Source organism: Peromyscus maniculatus, chromosome 8 (genome assembly GCF_049852395.1).
Source record: "Peromyscus maniculatus bairdii isolate BWxNUB_F1_BW_parent chromosome 8, HU_Pman_BW_mat_3.1, whole genome shotgun sequence".
NCBI classification, from domain to species: Eukaryota; Metazoa; Chordata; class Mammalia; order Rodentia; family Cricetidae; genus Peromyscus; species Peromyscus maniculatus.
The window spans coordinates 102,162,501-102,180,798 of NC_134859.1; the positions used below are offsets into that span (position 1 = coordinate 102,162,501).

Genomic DNA, 18,298 nt, shown 5'->3' on the forward strand with positions numbered 1-18,298 from the left:
TTTTGTAGGGCTCATTGATCTCTGTGTCTACAGCTAGAAATACAACCGGCAACAGATGTTCTCATTAGCAAACAAAAATCCAGAATCAGTCTTGCAGGTCTGACAGCCACCCAGAATCGGGGTTCTGTTCTATTTCCACCTGTCAGTATACAGGGACTGTGAGCCTGGGTCTCTGGACTGAGGATGAAGCCAGAGGCCACCTGAGGCTTCCTGAGTAGGCTGGGGTGTCAGTGTGGCTTCCTGTGTCATGGCTTCAGCCCTGATAGTCCCCCCCTTTACCTCCAACTGGGCCAGATTCACAGCCCCCACAGAAGTGATGTCTTGGGCTCAAAGCACACTCAAGGTCACATGACACACTGTCTCTGAGATCTGAAAGGAGCACCTCCAATGGTGACTGTAGAACTCCTGATAACATCTGCATGGAGCAAAGAGCCAGGCCAGAGTGAAGACCCGGAAGGGGAGGCCCACAGCTGCCCCGCCCTCTGCCGAGCTAAGCCCAAGGGCTGCAAGGCAGCTGAGGCCCCAGAGGGGGTTACTTGGGTGTGTAGGTGAGCGTCATTCAAGTCCGGGCAGGGGTTCACTGATGGGGAAGGAGACCGGTGGGCTGCCTGACTTCTCTTACCATCTCTCTCTTGCCTGCATCTTCAGTGAAGTCTCCTGGCCAAGGGCGTGAGAGGCCCTGGCGCCGGTGCCACACCTGCTTTGGGCTGTGGCCACACCCACTTCTGTAAGGCAGGGGAGCTGCCCTGAGGAACCCGTGCGTGAGCTTGCAATGTGTACAGAAGTGCGTGGGGGTCTGTGTGGCCTTAACGACAGTTTATTGTCTCCCAGGCTTGGTGGCCCGAAGGCTGTGCAGACCCCTCATGTGGGCTCGTAGATGGCTCTGTCTTCCAGCTTCTCCAAACCACCTTCCACCTAGGCAGAGCTGTGGTTGTGTTGTTTGTTTCTTCCAGTCAGGGTCTCCCTGTGTGGACCAGGCTGGCTTCAAACTTCCTGTGATCCTCCTGCCTCTTGCCTCTTTCGTGGATGACAGGTAGGAGCCGTCAGGTTTGGCTCCCTGGCACTTTGTGATGAGGTGTCCATTGTGGCTGGGCTGCGGAGACGTGGACCACATTAAACTGTGCTCTCAGTGCAGGGCACTGGTTGGTTAGATGCAAATTAATTCAGTTCCAAGGACCCGGGTTCCTCCTCCTCAGCCCACCCATCTCTGCTGCCCTCAGTGAGTGACTGGGAGGACAGCTGTGGGGGGCGGGGTGGGGGGGAAGCCCACTCACTAGAGGTTTAATTGTGTCCCCCTTCTCCACCCCAAGTTCATATGTTGGAGTCCTAACTCTAGGATCTTAAACAAGGGCTTTTTCAAGAAATACACACCCATGGATGTAGTTACTTAAGTGAGGATGAGGTCATAGCAAGAGTACGGTGGTTCTGAGTGGTGGTGGCGCACACCTTTGATCCCAGCATTTAAGAGGAAGAGGCAGGTGGATCTCTGAGTTCGAAGCCATCCTAGTCTATGTAGAGAGTTCCAGAACAGCTAGGACTACATGGAGAAACCCTGCCTGGAAGGAAAGAAAGCCACAGAAAATGAGATGCCAAGTCTTTAACGTGGTGCCTGGTACACCCCAGACTGCCTCCAAGAGCAGCCTTATTCAGCAAATGTCCTTGGGCATACGCTGTGTACCAGCCAGGGTGACATTCAAAGGGTCATTGCAGGCTCACAGCAGGCCCTGGGTCAGCATGATGAGGATACCCAGCAAGAAGGACCAAAGGCAAAAATAAGGCTTTCTTCCCACCCTGCATTTCTCTCTAGAGACCAAAGACCATGTCCGGCTTTGCACCTCTTGGCCTTGCTCATGTGTTTCTCTAAAATGTTCTTCTCCCACCCCACCACCCCACCTCTCTTGGATGTTTTCGTTCATCCTTGAAGATACAATACCAATGTCATCTCTTCCAGGCCGCCTTCCTGTCCTGGCCAGATTTGGGGGTCTCTCCTCTATACATCAACTCTCTCCTAGTCATGAATCTGAGAGTGTCAGAAGGCAAGACACCAGGCCTCATGGTTCAGTTTCTCTAAGGCCTTTCCCATGTTTGGGGCACACTGTAGGTGCTCCACAAATGAGTTGCTGTAGTCTGAACCCCCCAAGTCAGTCTCCATGGCAGCCCAGACTTCTTGCCCAATCCTTACTGGCTCAGCTCTGGTTCACCTGGTCAAGGGGCACAAGGGCTCCATTGTGTGCTGTGGTGGCCAGGAACAACAGTGATATTCTGGGGCTTGGCATGGGAGGGGGGTCCTGACAGATGGAGCCCAAACAAAGCCCTCATTAAGTGGGGTGGTGGCAGGTGGGATGACAGTGCTCTGCTGCAGGAACATTCCAGCATCAAAGAAACTGGGTGTCCAGGTGAACTTGGCAATGTCTGAAAGTTATATAAAGGCCATGTGTTATGGTGGGTGACAATACATGCTGTTCACCCTCCCCTAATGAAAACCCCAGTTTGAGGCTCTGTGTCCACAGGAACCCCAGTACCCAAGATGACAGTTGTAATAGCTGGGTCTGCTCCTGTTGCAGCCCTTGGAGACCCATGCCAGGGCCCTCAGAGCCGGGGTTTATCTTCATCTGGGTCTGAAATCTGAGCAGGGCTCAAGCTGCTGATAGCCAGGGATAGGAATCAAACCCTACAGAAGGCTTGGAGAGCCTTAGGGCTGAGGCCCTGAGGAGAGACCAGCGGCTGAGGGCAGATGAAGTCCCCAGGGAGCAGTGCAAGCCCAGTCATTCTGCACAGAGATCACAGTGGCTGCTAGCCTTTAGACACCTGGGAAGGGCCACCAGAGTTGGTGGCTTTTCCCTGCACAAAGCCACCACCCAGCCTGTCTGTGGTCCTCCCCTCCAGCCAGCTCACCAGGAGCCCCATCTGATTGGCAGAGATTTCTGTCTCCTGGGGAGTCACCCTCCCCTGGAGAACCACAGAAGGGGTCCTGCAGATGTCTGAGGTCAGGTGAATTCAGGGAGCCCATGTGCAGGCTACTCCAGGTGACCAGTGTGTGGGGTATGTGTGTGTGGGGGGGTGGAGTCTATTGGGAATCCCAAGGCCCTTGTCCTCCTAAATCTTCAGGCCTGACTGGGGGACTCGGAAGGATCCACTTGGGACCTCCTGAGCTCCTGGGTTCAGTTGAGCATGTAGGCTGATCTCCTACAGCCTTATCTTCAATCTCATCATCAGCCTCGGTCACCTCCGCATCTCCATGCCTGGCCTATTCACAAGGCCTTTGGAATAGTCATGAGCCCTGGCTCTCCTGCTGTTCCCTGGGAGGGGTGGAGTAGGGGCATGGCCACTGTCTCCGCCTTCTTTTAATTGCCCTGTGAAATCTAGCCCCTTCCTGCTTGGCCCTCTGTGAGGACTCAGTTTACCTACTTGTACTGCATCATATTCCCTCAGATGGAATGAGCACTAATGTGAGCAGAAGTGGATGGGGGATGGGGGCTACTTAGACCATGAAAACTGCTAAGGCACCCCACAAGCCCCTGTGACAGCAGAGGAAGCAGGAGAGGTTAGGGAAGATTCAGAGGATGCGCTGGTACCAGCCTGGGAGCCAAGTAGCCAGAATCCCCATCTCTGGCTCTGCCATTTCCAAGCAACGAGATGCCGGGCTAAGAGTAATAATGAGAAATCCATGTTGAGGGGCTGGGTATGGTGGTATATGCCTGTCATCCCAGCACTCAGGAGGCTGAGGCAGGAGGATTGCCCTATGCTCAAAGCTAACAAGGCTACAGACAAGACAAGAAGGAAAAAGAGAAAAATAAAGAAACAATGCTTGACTGGGCGGTGGTAGCGCACACCTTTAATCTCAGCACTCGAGAGGCAAAGCCAGGCGGATCTCTGTGAGTTTGAGGCCAGCCTGGGCTGCAGAGCGAGATCCAGGACAGGCACCAAAGCTACACAGAGAAACCCTGTCTCAAAAAAAAAAAAAAAAAAAAAAAAAAAAAAAAAAAAAAAGAAAGAAAGAAAAGAAAAGAAAAAAAGAAAGAAAGAAAGAGTGCTTGTTAGTGTGCCCCAAGACCAAATGTTAGTGTGCACCAGGAGTACTGGCAGTGTGCACTGGGAGTGAAGGTGCCCCCTCTTCTCTCCTTGCCCCTCCCCTCCCTGGTAGAGGATGGGCTCTAAGGCAAGACACCATCTGGCCCCTGGGAACAGCCCCACCTCATTAAGTAAGGATCATGGGACTGCTTATTTCCCCTGGCTGTCTGGCAGAGTCTGGTGTCTAGGGAACCGTGCCCGGCACTCCAGGTGCCAGGCAGCTCTCAGGGGTACCTACACTGTGTAAGGGAGCCACTGATGTTGCCGCTCTCAGCCTGTCTTCTGTTGATTTCATTTTTACCACCCTCTGCTTGATAGCAGCGTCTTGGGTTAAGGCAGTTAGTGACTTACCCTCCCTGCCCCTCCCCTGCCCCCATGCCCACTCTCTTCCTTCACAGCCCCTAGAAAGAGGGTCACTGAGACTCGGCGTGTGTCACACACTTTGTCTCAGGGGCTCTGCACAGCCCCGAAGGAGATGACACCACCATTTCCTCCCCTGGGGAGGGGACAGAGGCTCAGGCAGGTCCCCATGCAGGCATGAGGCCACTCCGCTAATGAGAGGCAGGGCTAGGATCCAGAGCATGTCCCTAGTGTCCTCTTCTATGCCTACTCCCTTTGTCCTCCCCTGAAACTCAAACACCCCCACCCCAGAGTCCCTGAGTGCTTTCTGATGTTTCCTATCTCAAACCCTACCCTAGACCAGGATCCCTAGCGAGAACCCAGCCGCTTGTCCTGCTCAGGGCCCTCAGCAGAGCTCAGCACGGGGACCTGGGCAGAGTGAAGTGGGCTCAGAGATCGTTCTTAGAACAGGGGAGAGACCCAGCCAGCCCCGTTCTGCACCTGGGTGCATGTGTATACACACATACATGGAGTACAGCTACCCCACCCCCACAAGGCTGGAATGCCAGCCTAGGGTCCTGCGGTCTCTCTTTCTAGCCCTAGGTCCTGGCCAGGGATGCAGTTATTTTAAGTTCACGTAGGAGGGACCCAAGCCCACCTGCTCTTTTCATACGTGTCAGCCAACTGTCAGCAGCTCTTAACCTGCCTTGTTCTACAATGGTCTAGAGGCTAGTCGTGGAGGGTCAGGAAGGGTCCAAGGGCCACCGAGCTGCAGAGATGCGGCTAAGTCTACTGGATTTGCAGAGTGGCGGCGGCGGCGGCGGCGGCGGCGGCGGCGGCGGCGGCGGCGCACACCTTTAATCCCAGCACTTGGGAGGCAGAGGCAGAGGGATCTCTGGGTTCAAAGCCAGCCTGGTCTACAAAGAGAGTTCCAAGACAGCCAGGGCTACACAGTGAAACCCTTTCTCAGGAGGGGAAAAAAGTCTTCTGGTTCGGAACCCAGGTCCTAGGTTCTGAGTTCTGTCCCTCCACAAGCTAGTGTGTAGCCTGAAAAGTATCTCTGGACTCTGAATTCCTCACCTGGCAGGTGGGAGCATGTGCTTTGCTGCTATTGAAATGGGATAAAGCAAGGCCGTGCTAGAGATGGGGGTGTGGTAGGCAACATGGATCTTGTCACAAAAGGTGTGTTGTGACAACGAGCGGTGTTGCAGTTCTTCCGCCAGCAAAGACAGCATGGGAAGTGGTACTGTGGTTTGTGGAAGAGGCCTTGGATCTGGGGTTCACATGCCACCCCTCACACACGTACACAGCATTCTCTGCTGCCTTGGGATGGTGCCATCTTCAGGCGACAGTCACTCATCACCAAAGAGGCTTTGTCTCCCTGCAGCCCGGAGAGCAGATAGTGCCGGGCAAGGTCTCCAGACTGTGGGAACCCCAGGTGACTGTGGTCTCCCCGCTCGGGGACATTTGCAGATGGTGGTTCTCATGGACCCAATGGAGGACCCTGACGACATCCTGCGGGCACACCGGTCCCGGGAGAAGTCATACCTATTTGATGTGGCCTTTGACTTCACTGCAACCCAGGTGAGGGAGAGCATGGTCTGGAAACACAGGAAAGACCCCCTTCACACTTGGCCCTGCAAGGGAGGATGCTCAGGAGGCCCTGCTCACCTTTTCTCCAACATTTACTCAACGATCCGCTTTCTGGAACTTTGCCCATTTGTGAAAGTCGACGTGTACTTGCGTGACCTCCCCTGCACATTTGCATGGCCTGACCCCGCATGGCAGATTGCCTGTACACCTGTAGGGCCGCACACTTGGCTTTCTGCAGAAACATGCTCGGTTAGCACTCACATACCAGTTTGCATACAGGAGCCACCTGAGACACCCCACAGCTGGCCTCCGTGGGCCAGAAGAAGGACTGTGAAGCCCATCTGGACAGGGAGAGCAGGTGTAGGAGAGGCTCGAGAAAGCTGACACCCTCCCAGGGATCCCATCTTGTCTATCTTCCGGATGCTCAGATGCTCCCAGGGGCTGACTCTGCACCCTCAGAGCAGGGGTGGGGTGGGGGAGCCGCCTGTAAAAGAGGCTTCTCCGGTGTCCTGAACCCTCTTGCAGACTGGTGTCACCCCTGAGGGGTGTAAGCAGAGACTCCCTTCCTCCACTTTGCCCACTCAATTACCTCTGGCTGAGGGCGCCAGAGACAGACACTTACCTGTTCCCAGAGAGAACCTGGTCCTGTCTCAGACCTCCAACAAGTCTCTTCTCCCCTGCAGGAGATGGTGTATCAGGCCACCACCAAGAGCCTCATTGAAGGTGTCATCTCAGGGTACAATGCCACTGTGTTTGCTTATGGCCCTACAGGTGAGGAGGAAACTCAGACATAGTCAAGGACTGCCGCACCCTTGTTGTCTCCCCTGAAAACTGAGCCCCTCACCCTTCATCAGAGCACCAGCCTGGCCCAGTAGGCTCAGGAACAGGGCATGGGAATGATCCAAACCTTTTCTCACCCAGGACCCTTCTCCCACAAAGGCCCCATTCCTCCGCCGTCTAGGAGGGTGCATCCTCACAGACGACAGATCAGGGTTTCCAGAGTACCCCCCCCCAATAAGGCTTCACCCCTGGTTCCTGCCCTGCTGACCACCAGCCTGTCCTATCCAGGCTGTGGGAAGACCTACACCATGCTGGGCACTGACCATGAGCCGGGCATCTATGTTCGGACCCTGAATGACCTGTTCCGAGCCATCGAGGAGACCAGCAATGACATGGAGTATGAGGTGTCCATGTCCTACCTGGAGGTAAGTCCCCACTAGGCTTGGACAGGAGGCCTATATGATAGGATGGTCCACCTCCCTAGAGCCAGCCACTGGCAGTTCCTGGGGTGCTCAGTATGTCTGCTGCCCACCCCACATGTATAGCATTAGCCCCACTTGATAAAAATTGAGACTCAAGATGCAGGTCTCAGGGTGCATGCCTGGAATCCCAACACTTGGAGGGCAGAGGCAGTCTAACCTCTGAGTTCAAGGCCAGTCTGGTCTACAGAGCAAGTTCCAAGACAGCCAGAGCTACACAGAGAAACCTTATCTCAAAAAATAAAAACAAGGGGTTGGAGAGATGGCTAAGAGGTTAAGAGCACCAGCTGCTCTTCCAGAGGTACTGAGTTCAGTTCCCAGGAACCACATGGTGACTCACAACCATCTATAGTGAGAGCTGGTGCCCTCTTCTGGCTTGTAGGTATACATTCAGGCAGAACACTATATACATAATAAATAAATAAATCTTAAAAAAAAAGAGAGAGAGATGGAGAAGTTAGGCAACTGCCTTTATGGTACACGATGATGACAGAGCAGAGATTCCAACTTGGGACCCTGTGGCTCTAACGTGGTATTGCACTTCACAGTAGCCTGGGCAGCAAGCAGTTGGGCTACCATCCTCAAAAGCTTACCTGTCCTAATCCTTTGAGCCCATTCCTTAAGCCAGTGGTTCTCAACCTGTGGATCATAACCCCTTTGGGGGTGGAATGACCCTTTCCCAGGGGTCGAATATCAAATATCCTGAATATCAGGCATTTACATTATGATGCATAACAGTAGCAAAATTATAGTTATGAAGTAGCAACAAAAATAATTTTATGGTTGGGGGTCACCCCAACATGAGGAACTGACTGTATTAAAGGGTCGCAGTATCAGGAAGGTTGAGAACTGCCTTAAGCAAACGTCTTCCCATTAAGGACTTTGTGGGTTGAGAGGTGGTCACAGAAGGGGGCGGGAGGTGGGGGGAGGCATCTAAGCCAGCAAGCCAGCCTCCATCTGGCCCCTCTGGGAGCTGATAATCTCCGGGGTGATGATGGCTCTGAAGGAGTAGGAGGGAAGCAGCCAGCAGGTGTTGACTCAGCCAGCTGGGCTTGCCTTGATTGGGGTGGGGGATGGTGGCACCTAAGAGAAGCAGCGGAAGGTTGCCTAGCAAACGAGCTGAGCTCCCTCATCTGGCCAGGGAGCAGGTCCATGTGTCCAGCCCGGAGCTGGCCTCTCTGCAAAGGCAGCCCCGGGTGATTCTGAAACCCCCTGCCACACTGGCTTTGAAGCCTCTACCATCATGGAAAGGAAGTGCTTCTCCCGCTTAGGATTTCTCTCCCACACACACTGGGCCTGGGCTCCAGTAAACAGAAGCGCATGGTCCTTCCTTTCTTAGGGGAGAGGGAACCCCTCGGCTGCTCCAGGCCTGGACCTCTTGTCCTTCATCTCCCTCCCCCTTCCCCGCTGTCCCATCAGATCTACAATGAGATGATCCGGGACCTGCTGAACCCCGCCCTCGGGTACCTGGAGCTGAGGGAGGACTCCAAAGGGGTGATCCAGGTGGCCGGAATCACTGAAGTCTCTACCATCAATGCCAAGGAGGCAAGTCTCCAGCAACTGGCTAGGGACTGTAGGCAGGACAATCACTCTAAGGGGAGCAGGACAAGGGACCAAACCTAGGGAGCTACTGGGACAGAGATACCCTGAGTGGTGGCAAAAGAAGTCACAACCCTCATCACGCCCTAACATACTCATCACACTCTAACATACTCACCCTAGTAAGTAGCCAGGCCACAGAGCTTCTCCATTTACACAGAGAGCTGTCTGGAGAGGACTGTCCAGGTCCCTTAGCCCACCCTGGAAAGCTAATAGGTTGGACCTCTCCCACCAACCTCAGGCTTCTCTCTACAGGGTCCCCCCAAAGTCACCTCCATCTCTCCTTCCCAGATCATGCAGCTGCTGATGAAGGGGAACCGGCAGAGGACACAGGAGCCCACGGCTGCCAACCAGACGTCCTCCCGCTCCCACGCGGTGCTCCAGGTGGCAGTCCGCCAGCGCAGCCGAGTCAAGAACATCCTACAGGAGGTGCGGCAAGGCCGCCTGTTCATGATTGACCTGGCCGGCTCTGAGCGTGCCTCCCAGGTGAGGCCTGCTCCAAGGGTACAGAGGAGTGAGGGCCCCCCAGAGAGAAGCAATCAGGGGAGGGGTGATAGCCCTCCAGGTGAGGCCAGATTTCAGAGGAGGAAGGTCTTGGGGGAGAGGCTAGCTGGATGGGGCAGTTGGGAAGGGAGGGTGTCTCAAGGATGTCAGGGTGCAAGTGGAGTCCCCAGAGTGAGGGGCTGAGCAATGGGCCTGACATCTTGAAGGGACAGGCTGCTCCGGGAAGAGAGGACGGGGAGAAGGCAGAGCAAAGCCTCCTTCCGTGCCCTGTCGCCTCCACCATCAGGGGCCTCGGTAGAGAGGCCGCGGTCTGTAACCAGGGTCACTGGGGTGTTGTGAGGGAGCTGAACGAAACTTCAGTGGGTTACCCCCCAAGGCCATGGCTGTGTCCTCTGCTGTCTCCCCAGACGCAGAACCGGGGGCAGCGCATGAAGGAGGGGGCCCACATCAACCGCTCTCTGCTTGCCCTGGGCAACTGCATCAACGCACTGAGCGACAAGGGCGGCAATAAGTACATCAACTACCGAGACAGCAAGCTCACCCGGCTCCTGAAGGTACCCAGACAAGCTGGGCCTGGGCCCTGGCCCTAAGAGTGGGCCTGCCAGACCACACATAAACAACGCGCAGCCATCCCCACGTGGATTTCAGATGAATCGCCAAGTTTATTATTTATCAGTATGCCTCGTGCCATATTTGAGACTCCTTTAACCTGAAACAGTGTGTGCCCACGGTTGATCTGAAATTTGATTGCAAGCAGCAGGTGCTGTCTATATTCCTGGCAGCTCTAACCAAAGCGTGGGTAGAGAAGGAATAAGAGCTGTGCTAGGACCTCCTCCCAGAGCTGTGAGTCAAAGAGAACCTAGATCTGGGACCTTTGTGGCGGTCAGCCTTATTACCTACCGATGGAGCTGCTTTGGGGGACCGCTTACTCATGACATGGCCACTCTTGGCTTTCAGTTATAGACTTGGTATCAATGAGTTCCCATGCTTTGCTGTATTTAAGGGCTTCTTCCCACCAGACCAAAAGCCTCCCCAGTGGCTTTGTGAGTTAGGAAGTATTACATTTACAGATGAGGAAACCCGGGCACAGACAGGTTAGAGAGTTTCCCTGTAGGCTTAAACTATGACATCGTTGAAACAAGATCCCAGCAGAGGCCTGTGGTTTGTGAAGGCCCACACCGGCCTGCCATGAGGACTGCATCCACAAACCAGGAAAGTGGGCATAATTGAAAAGGACCACCACTCTATGCATGTGTTCATGTCGCGCCTGCATGCACGCGCGCACGTGTGTGTGTGTGTGTGTGTGTGTGTGTGTGTGTGTGTGTGTGTGTTCATGTATGTATACCCAGGGAAGCTTCTAGCTACATCTCTGTCCCCCCAGGACTCATTAGGGGGGAACAGCCGCACAGTGATGATCGCCCACATCAGTCCAGCGAGCACTGCCTTTGAAGAGTCCCGGAATACCCTGACCTACGCTGGCCGAGCCAAGAATATTAAGACTCGGGTGAGGGCCCTTGGACTGCCCCCAAGCACACCCTCCTGGACCGAGATTTGAGGTCCTGTGGGGACCCTTGCCAACACTCCACTCTTCTCTGCACTGACCTCCTTACCCAGGCCAACCTTTCCCTGAACCCCAGCCCCTGACTCCCTGCCTGGAGCCCCTGGCCCCCAAACTCCCTCTTGTGCCTCTCACTCCGGGCTTGTCCCCATTCCATCCCCCTGCCTCCTCTTCCTCTTCAGAGGTTGCTCAGTCCTCTGTATGTCCAAAGCATGTCACCACCGTGGTCACAGTAAAAGGCTCCCTTACCTAGTGCCACTCTGAGCCAGGCAGGAGTTACAGCTTCCCCACCATACCGTTTAGGATCATCAAGCTTAAGGATATAAAATGACTTCACAGTTAGTTGAGGACAGGGCAACAGGAGCTGAGTCTGCCTGGTTCCCAAGCTCATGGTCAAACTCATGTTCTCTGGTTAGGAAGTCAGTCTTAGCTTCTGTGGGTGTTGAGCGAAGAATGGCTAACTTTGAAGTGGTGTGCAGTGGGCCCTCTTCCAGTATCTACAACTCCCCCCAACATTGTCACTCAGTCTCCGGGAACTTCACGGGGACAGGCCACGTGACTGTGACTAGTTAGGCAGAAGCAGCTTACCCTGGCAAGCTAGTGAACACTGCAATGCAGCATTTGAAGGTGGACACAGGATAGTCAGGAGTTCAAGGTCGTCCTTGGTTACACAATGAGTTCAAGGCTAACCTGGGCTACATGAGACCTATCTTTAAAAAAAAGCAGGTAATTATTTAATTGATGCTATCAGTAGGTGCCAAGGCAAACCAGGGAAATGAGAAGTGGAGATGAGCTGTCTGTTGTGGCTGTGGAGAGACCAGCAGAACTGCCTGACTAGAACAGGACATGCATGCAGAAACAGAATCCAAGAAGAAAAAAAACATGGGGCCGGGGTGATGGTTTAACGGTTCAGAGCACTTGCTGCTCCTCCAGAGGACCTGAGTTCAGATCCCAACACTCACGTCAGGCACTTAACAATTGCCTGTAACTCCGGCTCCAGGGGATCTTACACCTTCTTCAGGCACCCACACTCATGTGCACATACTTCCACACAGACACACATGTATACACATAAAGTGAGAACAAAAGATAAAATCTGGAAAGAAAGAGAAAAGAATCCCAGTGGCAAGACTTCACTACCAGGAGAAGGTGTGACTCCTTAGGCCATAGGGAGCCACTGAGGTTGACAGCAGAGCTGGAATTTTAGGATTACAAGTCTAACCGGGCATGCAGATGTGAGAGGAGCCTGTGGTGATGGAGGCAAGGAGGCCATGGATGCCATTGAAAGGGACTGGCAAAGGGGAAGGAAGAGAAAGGGAGGTCCCGCAGGCAGGCCTGGCTCCTGGGGTGACCGTACCCACTCACCCCTAACCCTGGACTCCCTGCAGGTGAAGCAGAACCTGCTCAATGTCTCCTACCACATCGCTCAGTACACTAGCATTATTGCTGACCTGCGAGGTGAGATCCAGAGACTCAAGTGCAAGATCGACCAGCAGGCGGGGCGGGGCCAGGCCCGGGGCCGACTGGAGCGAGGTGACATCCGCCATATCCAAGGTATGCATATATATGGTCCTGCGGGTCTGGAGGTGGGAGATGCTCCCAGCAGCCCTCTCGGGGCAGCCTTATGAGGTTCTAGGACCAGTAGCATTAACCCTGGCTCCTCTGGCTGAGTGGCCTCGGACTAGTTACTCCACATCTTGGAACCTTCCCCTGCGTTAAATGGGACCCCATCTCTGCTGTGCTGGAGATGGGATGGGATGATCTGAGGCTCTTATACCGAGGGCGGCCCTGTGGGCCGCTAGGAGGCGTACCACTCACTGAGCCTTGCCTGTTGGCTGTGATGGTTTTCCAAAAGACAGCAGAGAAACAGGGACACCTTTTTGTAGTTGGCACAAGGATGCTGTGAGGGCTACTAGCACAATCTCGATCCACGCAGAAGATCCAGAGTTGTCTTTGGGCAGCCGTCTGAAGATACGTTGTGTTGGGGGGCGGGAAGGGTGGGCGGAGAGGAATCCAAGAAGTCGGAGATGGAAGCAGTGATCTGGGAAGGAACTGGGGGACAGAGCCCCAGGTCCGCCTGAGCTCACCCCCCTCCCACTCCCCAGCTGAGGTACAGCTCCACAGCGGGCAGGAAGGGCAGGAGGAGCAGGCGGAAATGGGACAGCTTCGGGAGCAGCTCATCAGCGCCTTCCACGAGCAGATGGATGTGCGGCGGCGTCTGCTGGAGCTGGAGAACCAGGCCATGGAAGTCCAGATCGATACCTCCCGTCACCTACTCACCATCGCGGGGTATGCTTGCCCTGTCCCGGGACCCTCCAGGCCCAGCCCAGGTTCAGGTTTGTCATGGAGGAGCCCAGAACCGAGAAACACGATGCCCGGCCCCCATGAGCTGAATCTTGTGTCTCTCTTGGGCGGGGCCCGCTGGCAGCTGGGAGCATGAGAAGTCACGTCGGGCCCTCAAGTGGCGGGAGGAGCGAAGGAAGGAGTCCTACACCAAAGAGGACAGCGAGAAGGACTCAGACACAGGAGATGAGCCAGATAACCTGGAGCCACCAGAGGTGGCCTCAGCCCGGGAAAACATCGCCGCCCTGGTGGGTGAACAGAAGAAGCTGCGCAAGCAGAAGGTATCCGGGCTTGGGGGCAGGCAGGGGGAGTGAGGAAGAGGAGGCTGAGGGTTGGCTGGGGAAGAGGGAGGCCTGAGAGTTCAAGCCACAGATCCCGGGTGACCTTGGCAAGTTTCTACGTCTTTGTGTGCCTCATACTTGCCGTTTCTAAAACGGGAGCACCCATGGTGATGCCCAAAAGGAGTCTCTGGAAGTTAAGTTAATGCTTGGCATAAAGCAAGGATTAAGAAGATGGTAGTCAATATAATAACAGATTTTTTACCTTCTGTGGTGGAATAAGGGCTGTCGCAGGGCATGGTTGAGTCACGTGGGCACATAAGCGCCGAATAGTTGCAAGACACAAAAATAAGTTTTGAAGGCCAGTCAGAAAGCCTAAGAGCAGGGCCTGGCTGGCCCGGCGGGACTGGCCCAGCGCTGACCGGTGCCTCCCTCCCTCCCTCAGCTGGCGCTGGAGCAGCGCTGCCGGGAGCTGCGAGCGCGGGGCCGGAGCCTGGAAGAGACGCTGCCGCGGCGCATCGGCTCGGAGGAGCAGCGCGAGGTGCTCAGCCTGCTGTGCCGAGTGCACGAGCTGGAGGTGGAAAACACCGAGATGCAGTCGCACGCTCTGCTCCGCGACAGTGCTCTGCGCCACCGCCGCGAGGCTGTACGTCTCCTGGAGCAGCACCGCAGCCTCTGCGAGGAGATCATCCAGGGCCAGCGGCAGATCATCGACGGTAGGGCCTCCCCGCCCCGCAAGGCCTGGGGCGTTGTCTGAGGGCCTTCGAGCCCATGCCGAGCCCTCAGCTCCCCTCCCCCCTCGTACAGACTACAATCTGGAGGTTCCTCGGCACCTGGAGGAACTCTATGAAGTCTACCTTCGGGAGCTGGAGGAGGGCAGCCTGGAGCGGGCCACCATCATGGACCGCGTGGCCTCCAGGGCCCTGCAGGTGGGCGCTTGGGCCGGCCTAAATTCGCTGACATGGGGATCCCATCAAGCCAGCCAAGTTCCAACAGTTGGCTTTTGTTTTTTTGTTTTGTTTTGTTTTGTTTTCTCTTTCCCACCTTCTGCCTTGCCAAACCTGGGTGAGGGTTCCCATTTTTGGGCATTACTACTTGGCCTGACACTTGTCCCCACCTAGGGTCACAAGGTCAGGACTGGCCATCTGAGATCTCACAAGTGATCACTAGTCAATAGAATAGTTTTTAATCCCAACACTTGGGAGGCTGAGGCAGGAGGATTGAAAGATAACCAAGCAGCCTTGTCTGTACAACAAGATTCTGTCTCAAACAATAAACAGATGGAATAATTAATTAACTGATTTCTAAAAATCAAGGAAAAAGTGGACCTAATGCTCTAGTTGGACCAGGCCACTGAGACTGCCTAGCAGACCCCAAATTGCTGGGGACCCAGCTCATAGGCCCGGTGCCCTCCGGGTCACCCAGCCCATCTTATAGCCCTTGTCACTCTGTGTTGTTACTGAGTGACAAGGGCTTGTCATTGACCACCACCACCACCACCCCCAATACACCCACAGGACAACTCCTTGCCTAAAATCACTCGAGCGGGGACCACACTAACCCCGGACTCTGACCTGGAGAGTGTGAAGACACTGAGTTCTGAGACCCAGCGCCCCCAAAACAACGCCCTACCCCCACTTGGCACAGACAGGTGAGACTTGCTGATAGCTCCCTAACCTGTGTGAGGAATGTCAGCCCTGGAAAGGGCTCAGTGGGGACGACGGAGCCAGAAGCATAGTGAGGTGGTAGGCACGGGTCTGCAGCCAGGATTTGTGGGTTCTCTCCCCCTTGGCACCAACAGTTTCTCCTCTAGGGTGGGGGTAGACTCGGGGATGACTAGCCTGGTTAACAGCTGCCTCCTGTTCCTCTGCCAACTGCAGTGAGTCCTACCATGTGTTCAAAGCCAGTCCCAAGGCCTGGCAGGCAAAGAATTCCTCTGTGCCCACTCCACCTCCCATCCAGGTGGGCACCCTGGTGACCCAGCAGGTGAGCTCTGGGTGCCCAGCAGTGGGTGGATTTCTTCCAAGGCTAGCACACCCCCAAGGCCACACAGCCTCTGCAGAGTGCATTGTGGGGTCCCTGCTGTCTTCAAGGCCTTCCTCTTTCCAAACGGTTCACCCCCTAGGCCCCACCACGGGACAGCCTGGGCAGCCAGATCACCTCTTCCCCGGACAGCAGTGAGAACCTGTCAGAGATCCCTCTGTCCCAGAAAGGTGGGTGTGCCCTTCACGTCACATGTCCTGGCCCCCATCTGCCTGACATTGTCTAGACTGCTCAGATGACCAGGCCCAAAGCTCCTTCCTCCTCTCTGCCCCTGATGAAGGTGCCCATCTATTCATTGGCTGTACCAGAAGGACTGGCCACCTGCCTAAGGACACACAGACGATGGGGAACAATCAGAAATTAAAATAGGGACAATAGGGACACTTGTCACCCCCTGCCCACTGGATTCTAGCTAATTCTATTCAAATCTCTGCCCCCTAGACAAATAGACTAAAACTATTGTCCAAACCGTTTGGGGTTTTTTGGAGGAAGGGAGTTAATAGAGATTGAATTTAGGGTCTCACACACAATAGGCATTTTTACCACTAAGCTTATCCCCTGTCCCCTTTTCACTTTTTATTTTGAGATTAGGTCTAAGTTGCCCAGCTGGCAGGCCTTTTTTAAAGACAGGGTCTCATCATGTAGCCCAGGCTATCCTGGAACTCACTCTATAGACCAGGCTGGCCTCAAACTCAGAGAGATCCACCTGCTTCTGCCTTCCAAGTGCTGGAATTAAAGTTCATGCTGCACCACCATGTCCAGGCATCCTTGAACTTCTGATCTTCCAGCTTCAGCCTCCTGAGGAGCAAAGATTACAGGCCTACGACACCAGTCTAGACTCCCAGTGTCTCAGTTAATCTTTGAAGCAGCCCCGGAGTTTTCATTTTTGCAATCCCATTTACAAGTGAAATTCAGGTTCTGAGGGGGTGCCCCAAGTTTCTCAAAGAGCTAGTGAGTTAGAGTTCTGGGGGTGAAATCTGTGAGTCCTGGCTCTTGCTCACTTTTGACCTGTGAGGAAGGGGTGTGGAAAGGAAGTGGCCTTGACTTTGGGTTGGGTATCTGCTGTAGAGAAGAAAGAGATCCTGACTCGGACCAAGTGTATCTCGGTGAAGGCCGCCCAGCGGCGCTCTCGGGCCCTGGGATCGGAGGGGCGCCACCTGCTGGCACCTGCCACAGAACGCAGCAGCCTGTCCCTGCGCTCGTTGAGCGAGGCTGATGATGTTCGCCCGTCTGGTCCACTGGCCTGCAAGCGGCCGCCCAGCCCCACACTGCAGCACGCTGTCAGTGAAGACAATCTATCCAGCAGCACTGGCGAGGGCCCCTCTCGGGCAGTAGGACATCGAGGTGATGGCACTGGGCCCTGGGTGCGGGGTCAGAAGAAAAACCTCAGCAAGAAAAGGGAGGAGTCGCTGGAGGCGAAGAGGAGGAAGCGGAGGTCTCGGTCCTTCGAGGTCACAGGACAAGGGGTGAGGCAAGACGCAAGGGTGAGATGCCTGCGCCTGTTCCTAACGGGCGAGGCCCTGAGGGCTAGCTCCCCCAAGAAGGTACAGGGCACTTCTAGCCCTTCGCTACGCCCAGAGGCCCTGATCTGAAACACAACTGTCCCCAGCCTGATAAAGTAGCTAGGGGATTGGGTTCTGCAGCTGAGCGCTGAGCTTCTCTCCATCCAGTTCCACTGTTTTCCACCTGTACAGCTGTCTCGTCCCAAAACACACCTGCTGGGGCCTCATCCCTCAGAGGGCACTTCAGACCGGAGGATGCCAGTGTGTGGGCGGCCATCCCCTGGTGTCAGACGGTTGGGAAAGGTCACACTGCCTCTGGCCAAGATCAAATTTCCTCCAAGCCAGAATACAGGTCAGTACCGATCAAGAAGGGATTGGGTAGGAGGGGCCTTGACCAGCGCAGAGGGGACATATACAGGGCTCTTGCCCCTACTGGAAACATGATTCGGGGAACAATATTGGTGGAGTTAACAAACTGGGATTGCTTCGCTAGGAAGTTCAAGGCCAGTGGGGAGGGAAGACGTTCCTCAGCAACTGATCCTGGCTTTTCCCCTGTCATAGGCTCTGGGAACCCCTCTCCCCTTTCTGTTCCCCCCAACCCAGCTGGTGTTTCCCGCAGAGCTACGCGTGGGCCCAGCCTGCCCCATGGTTCCAGGACTCTTGGCAAAGATGGACGCCTCCGGCATAATTGAGGAGCCCCCGGTGCCTACTGTTCTGCCCCCCAGGACTGAGCAGGGTGCAGCAGGGACTGGGAGGTGGAAGTTAGGCAGATGGAGATTCCATGGAGCAAGAGCTTGGAGAGCTGGGCTCCTGTGACCCGGAATCGGTGGGGTTGTCTGCATAACTTTTCCATGCTCTCCACGCCCCTAGAAAGGAGGGGGCCCAGCAGCTTGGCCTCTCAGCCTTGGACAGAACCTTGTTGCCAAAAACTTGCACAGACCTGGGGTCAATCTTGGCTTCGGCAATGGGGAAGAGGAGCTGTTAGTGAGACAGGACTCCACCCCTGGTCAAGGGTGAGCTTGGGATAGGGAAGGAGCCCACAGGACTTCACACAGGGTAGGAAGGGATGGGGAGGGATTCTGGTTTTGTAAATTCTCTGTTGCTTTTTTTTTTTCTGCCTTTCTTTTAAATAAAGTCCTACTGGGGTTTTGATGGTTGTGTTTGGAGTTTTTTTGGAATGCGTCATGTCTGGTTCTAAGATTCACCCTG

General features: G+C 54.9%; 1 protein-coding gene across 6 annotated transcripts in view; it reads left to right on the top strand.

The window, feature by feature from the left end:
• Kif19 (kinesin family member 19) overlaps positions 1-18,241 on the top strand; it is a 26,965-nt gene extending 8,724 nt beyond the window's left edge. The window contains exons 3-20 of one of the 6 annotated variants that reach the window (XM_006970434.3): positions 5,884-5,994; positions 6,687-6,774; positions 7,072-7,208; positions 8,682-8,807; positions 9,153-9,347; positions 9,773-9,919; positions 10,747-10,869; positions 12,312-12,477; positions 13,029-13,212; positions 13,352-13,547; positions 13,990-14,260; positions 14,352-14,473; positions 15,062-15,195; positions 15,425-15,530; positions 15,670-15,757; positions 16,656-17,053; positions 17,282-17,441; positions 17,651-18,241. In XM_006970434.3, the coding sequence (XP_006970496.1) occupies positions 5,884-5,994; positions 6,687-6,774; positions 7,072-7,208; positions 8,682-8,807; positions 9,153-9,347; positions 9,773-9,919; positions 10,747-10,869; positions 12,312-12,477; positions 13,029-13,212; positions 13,352-13,547; positions 13,990-14,260; positions 14,352-14,473; positions 15,062-15,195; positions 15,425-15,530; positions 15,670-15,757; positions 16,656-17,053; positions 17,282-17,441; positions 17,651-17,781 (2,883 nt within the window). In that variant the 3' untranslated portion in view covers positions 17,782-18,241. The remainder of the gene's footprint in view (positions 1-5,883; positions 5,995-6,686; positions 6,775-7,071; positions 7,209-8,681; positions 8,808-9,152; positions 9,348-9,772; positions 9,920-10,746; positions 10,870-12,311; positions 12,478-13,028; positions 13,213-13,351; positions 13,548-13,989; positions 14,261-14,351; positions 14,474-15,061; positions 15,196-15,424; positions 15,531-15,669; positions 15,758-16,655; positions 17,054-17,281; positions 17,442-17,650) is intronic. The other 5 variants (XM_015993615.3, XM_076543678.1, XM_076543677.1 and 2 more) reach the window with 5 other exon arrangements.
• Positions 18,242-18,298: the final 57 nt, after the last annotated feature.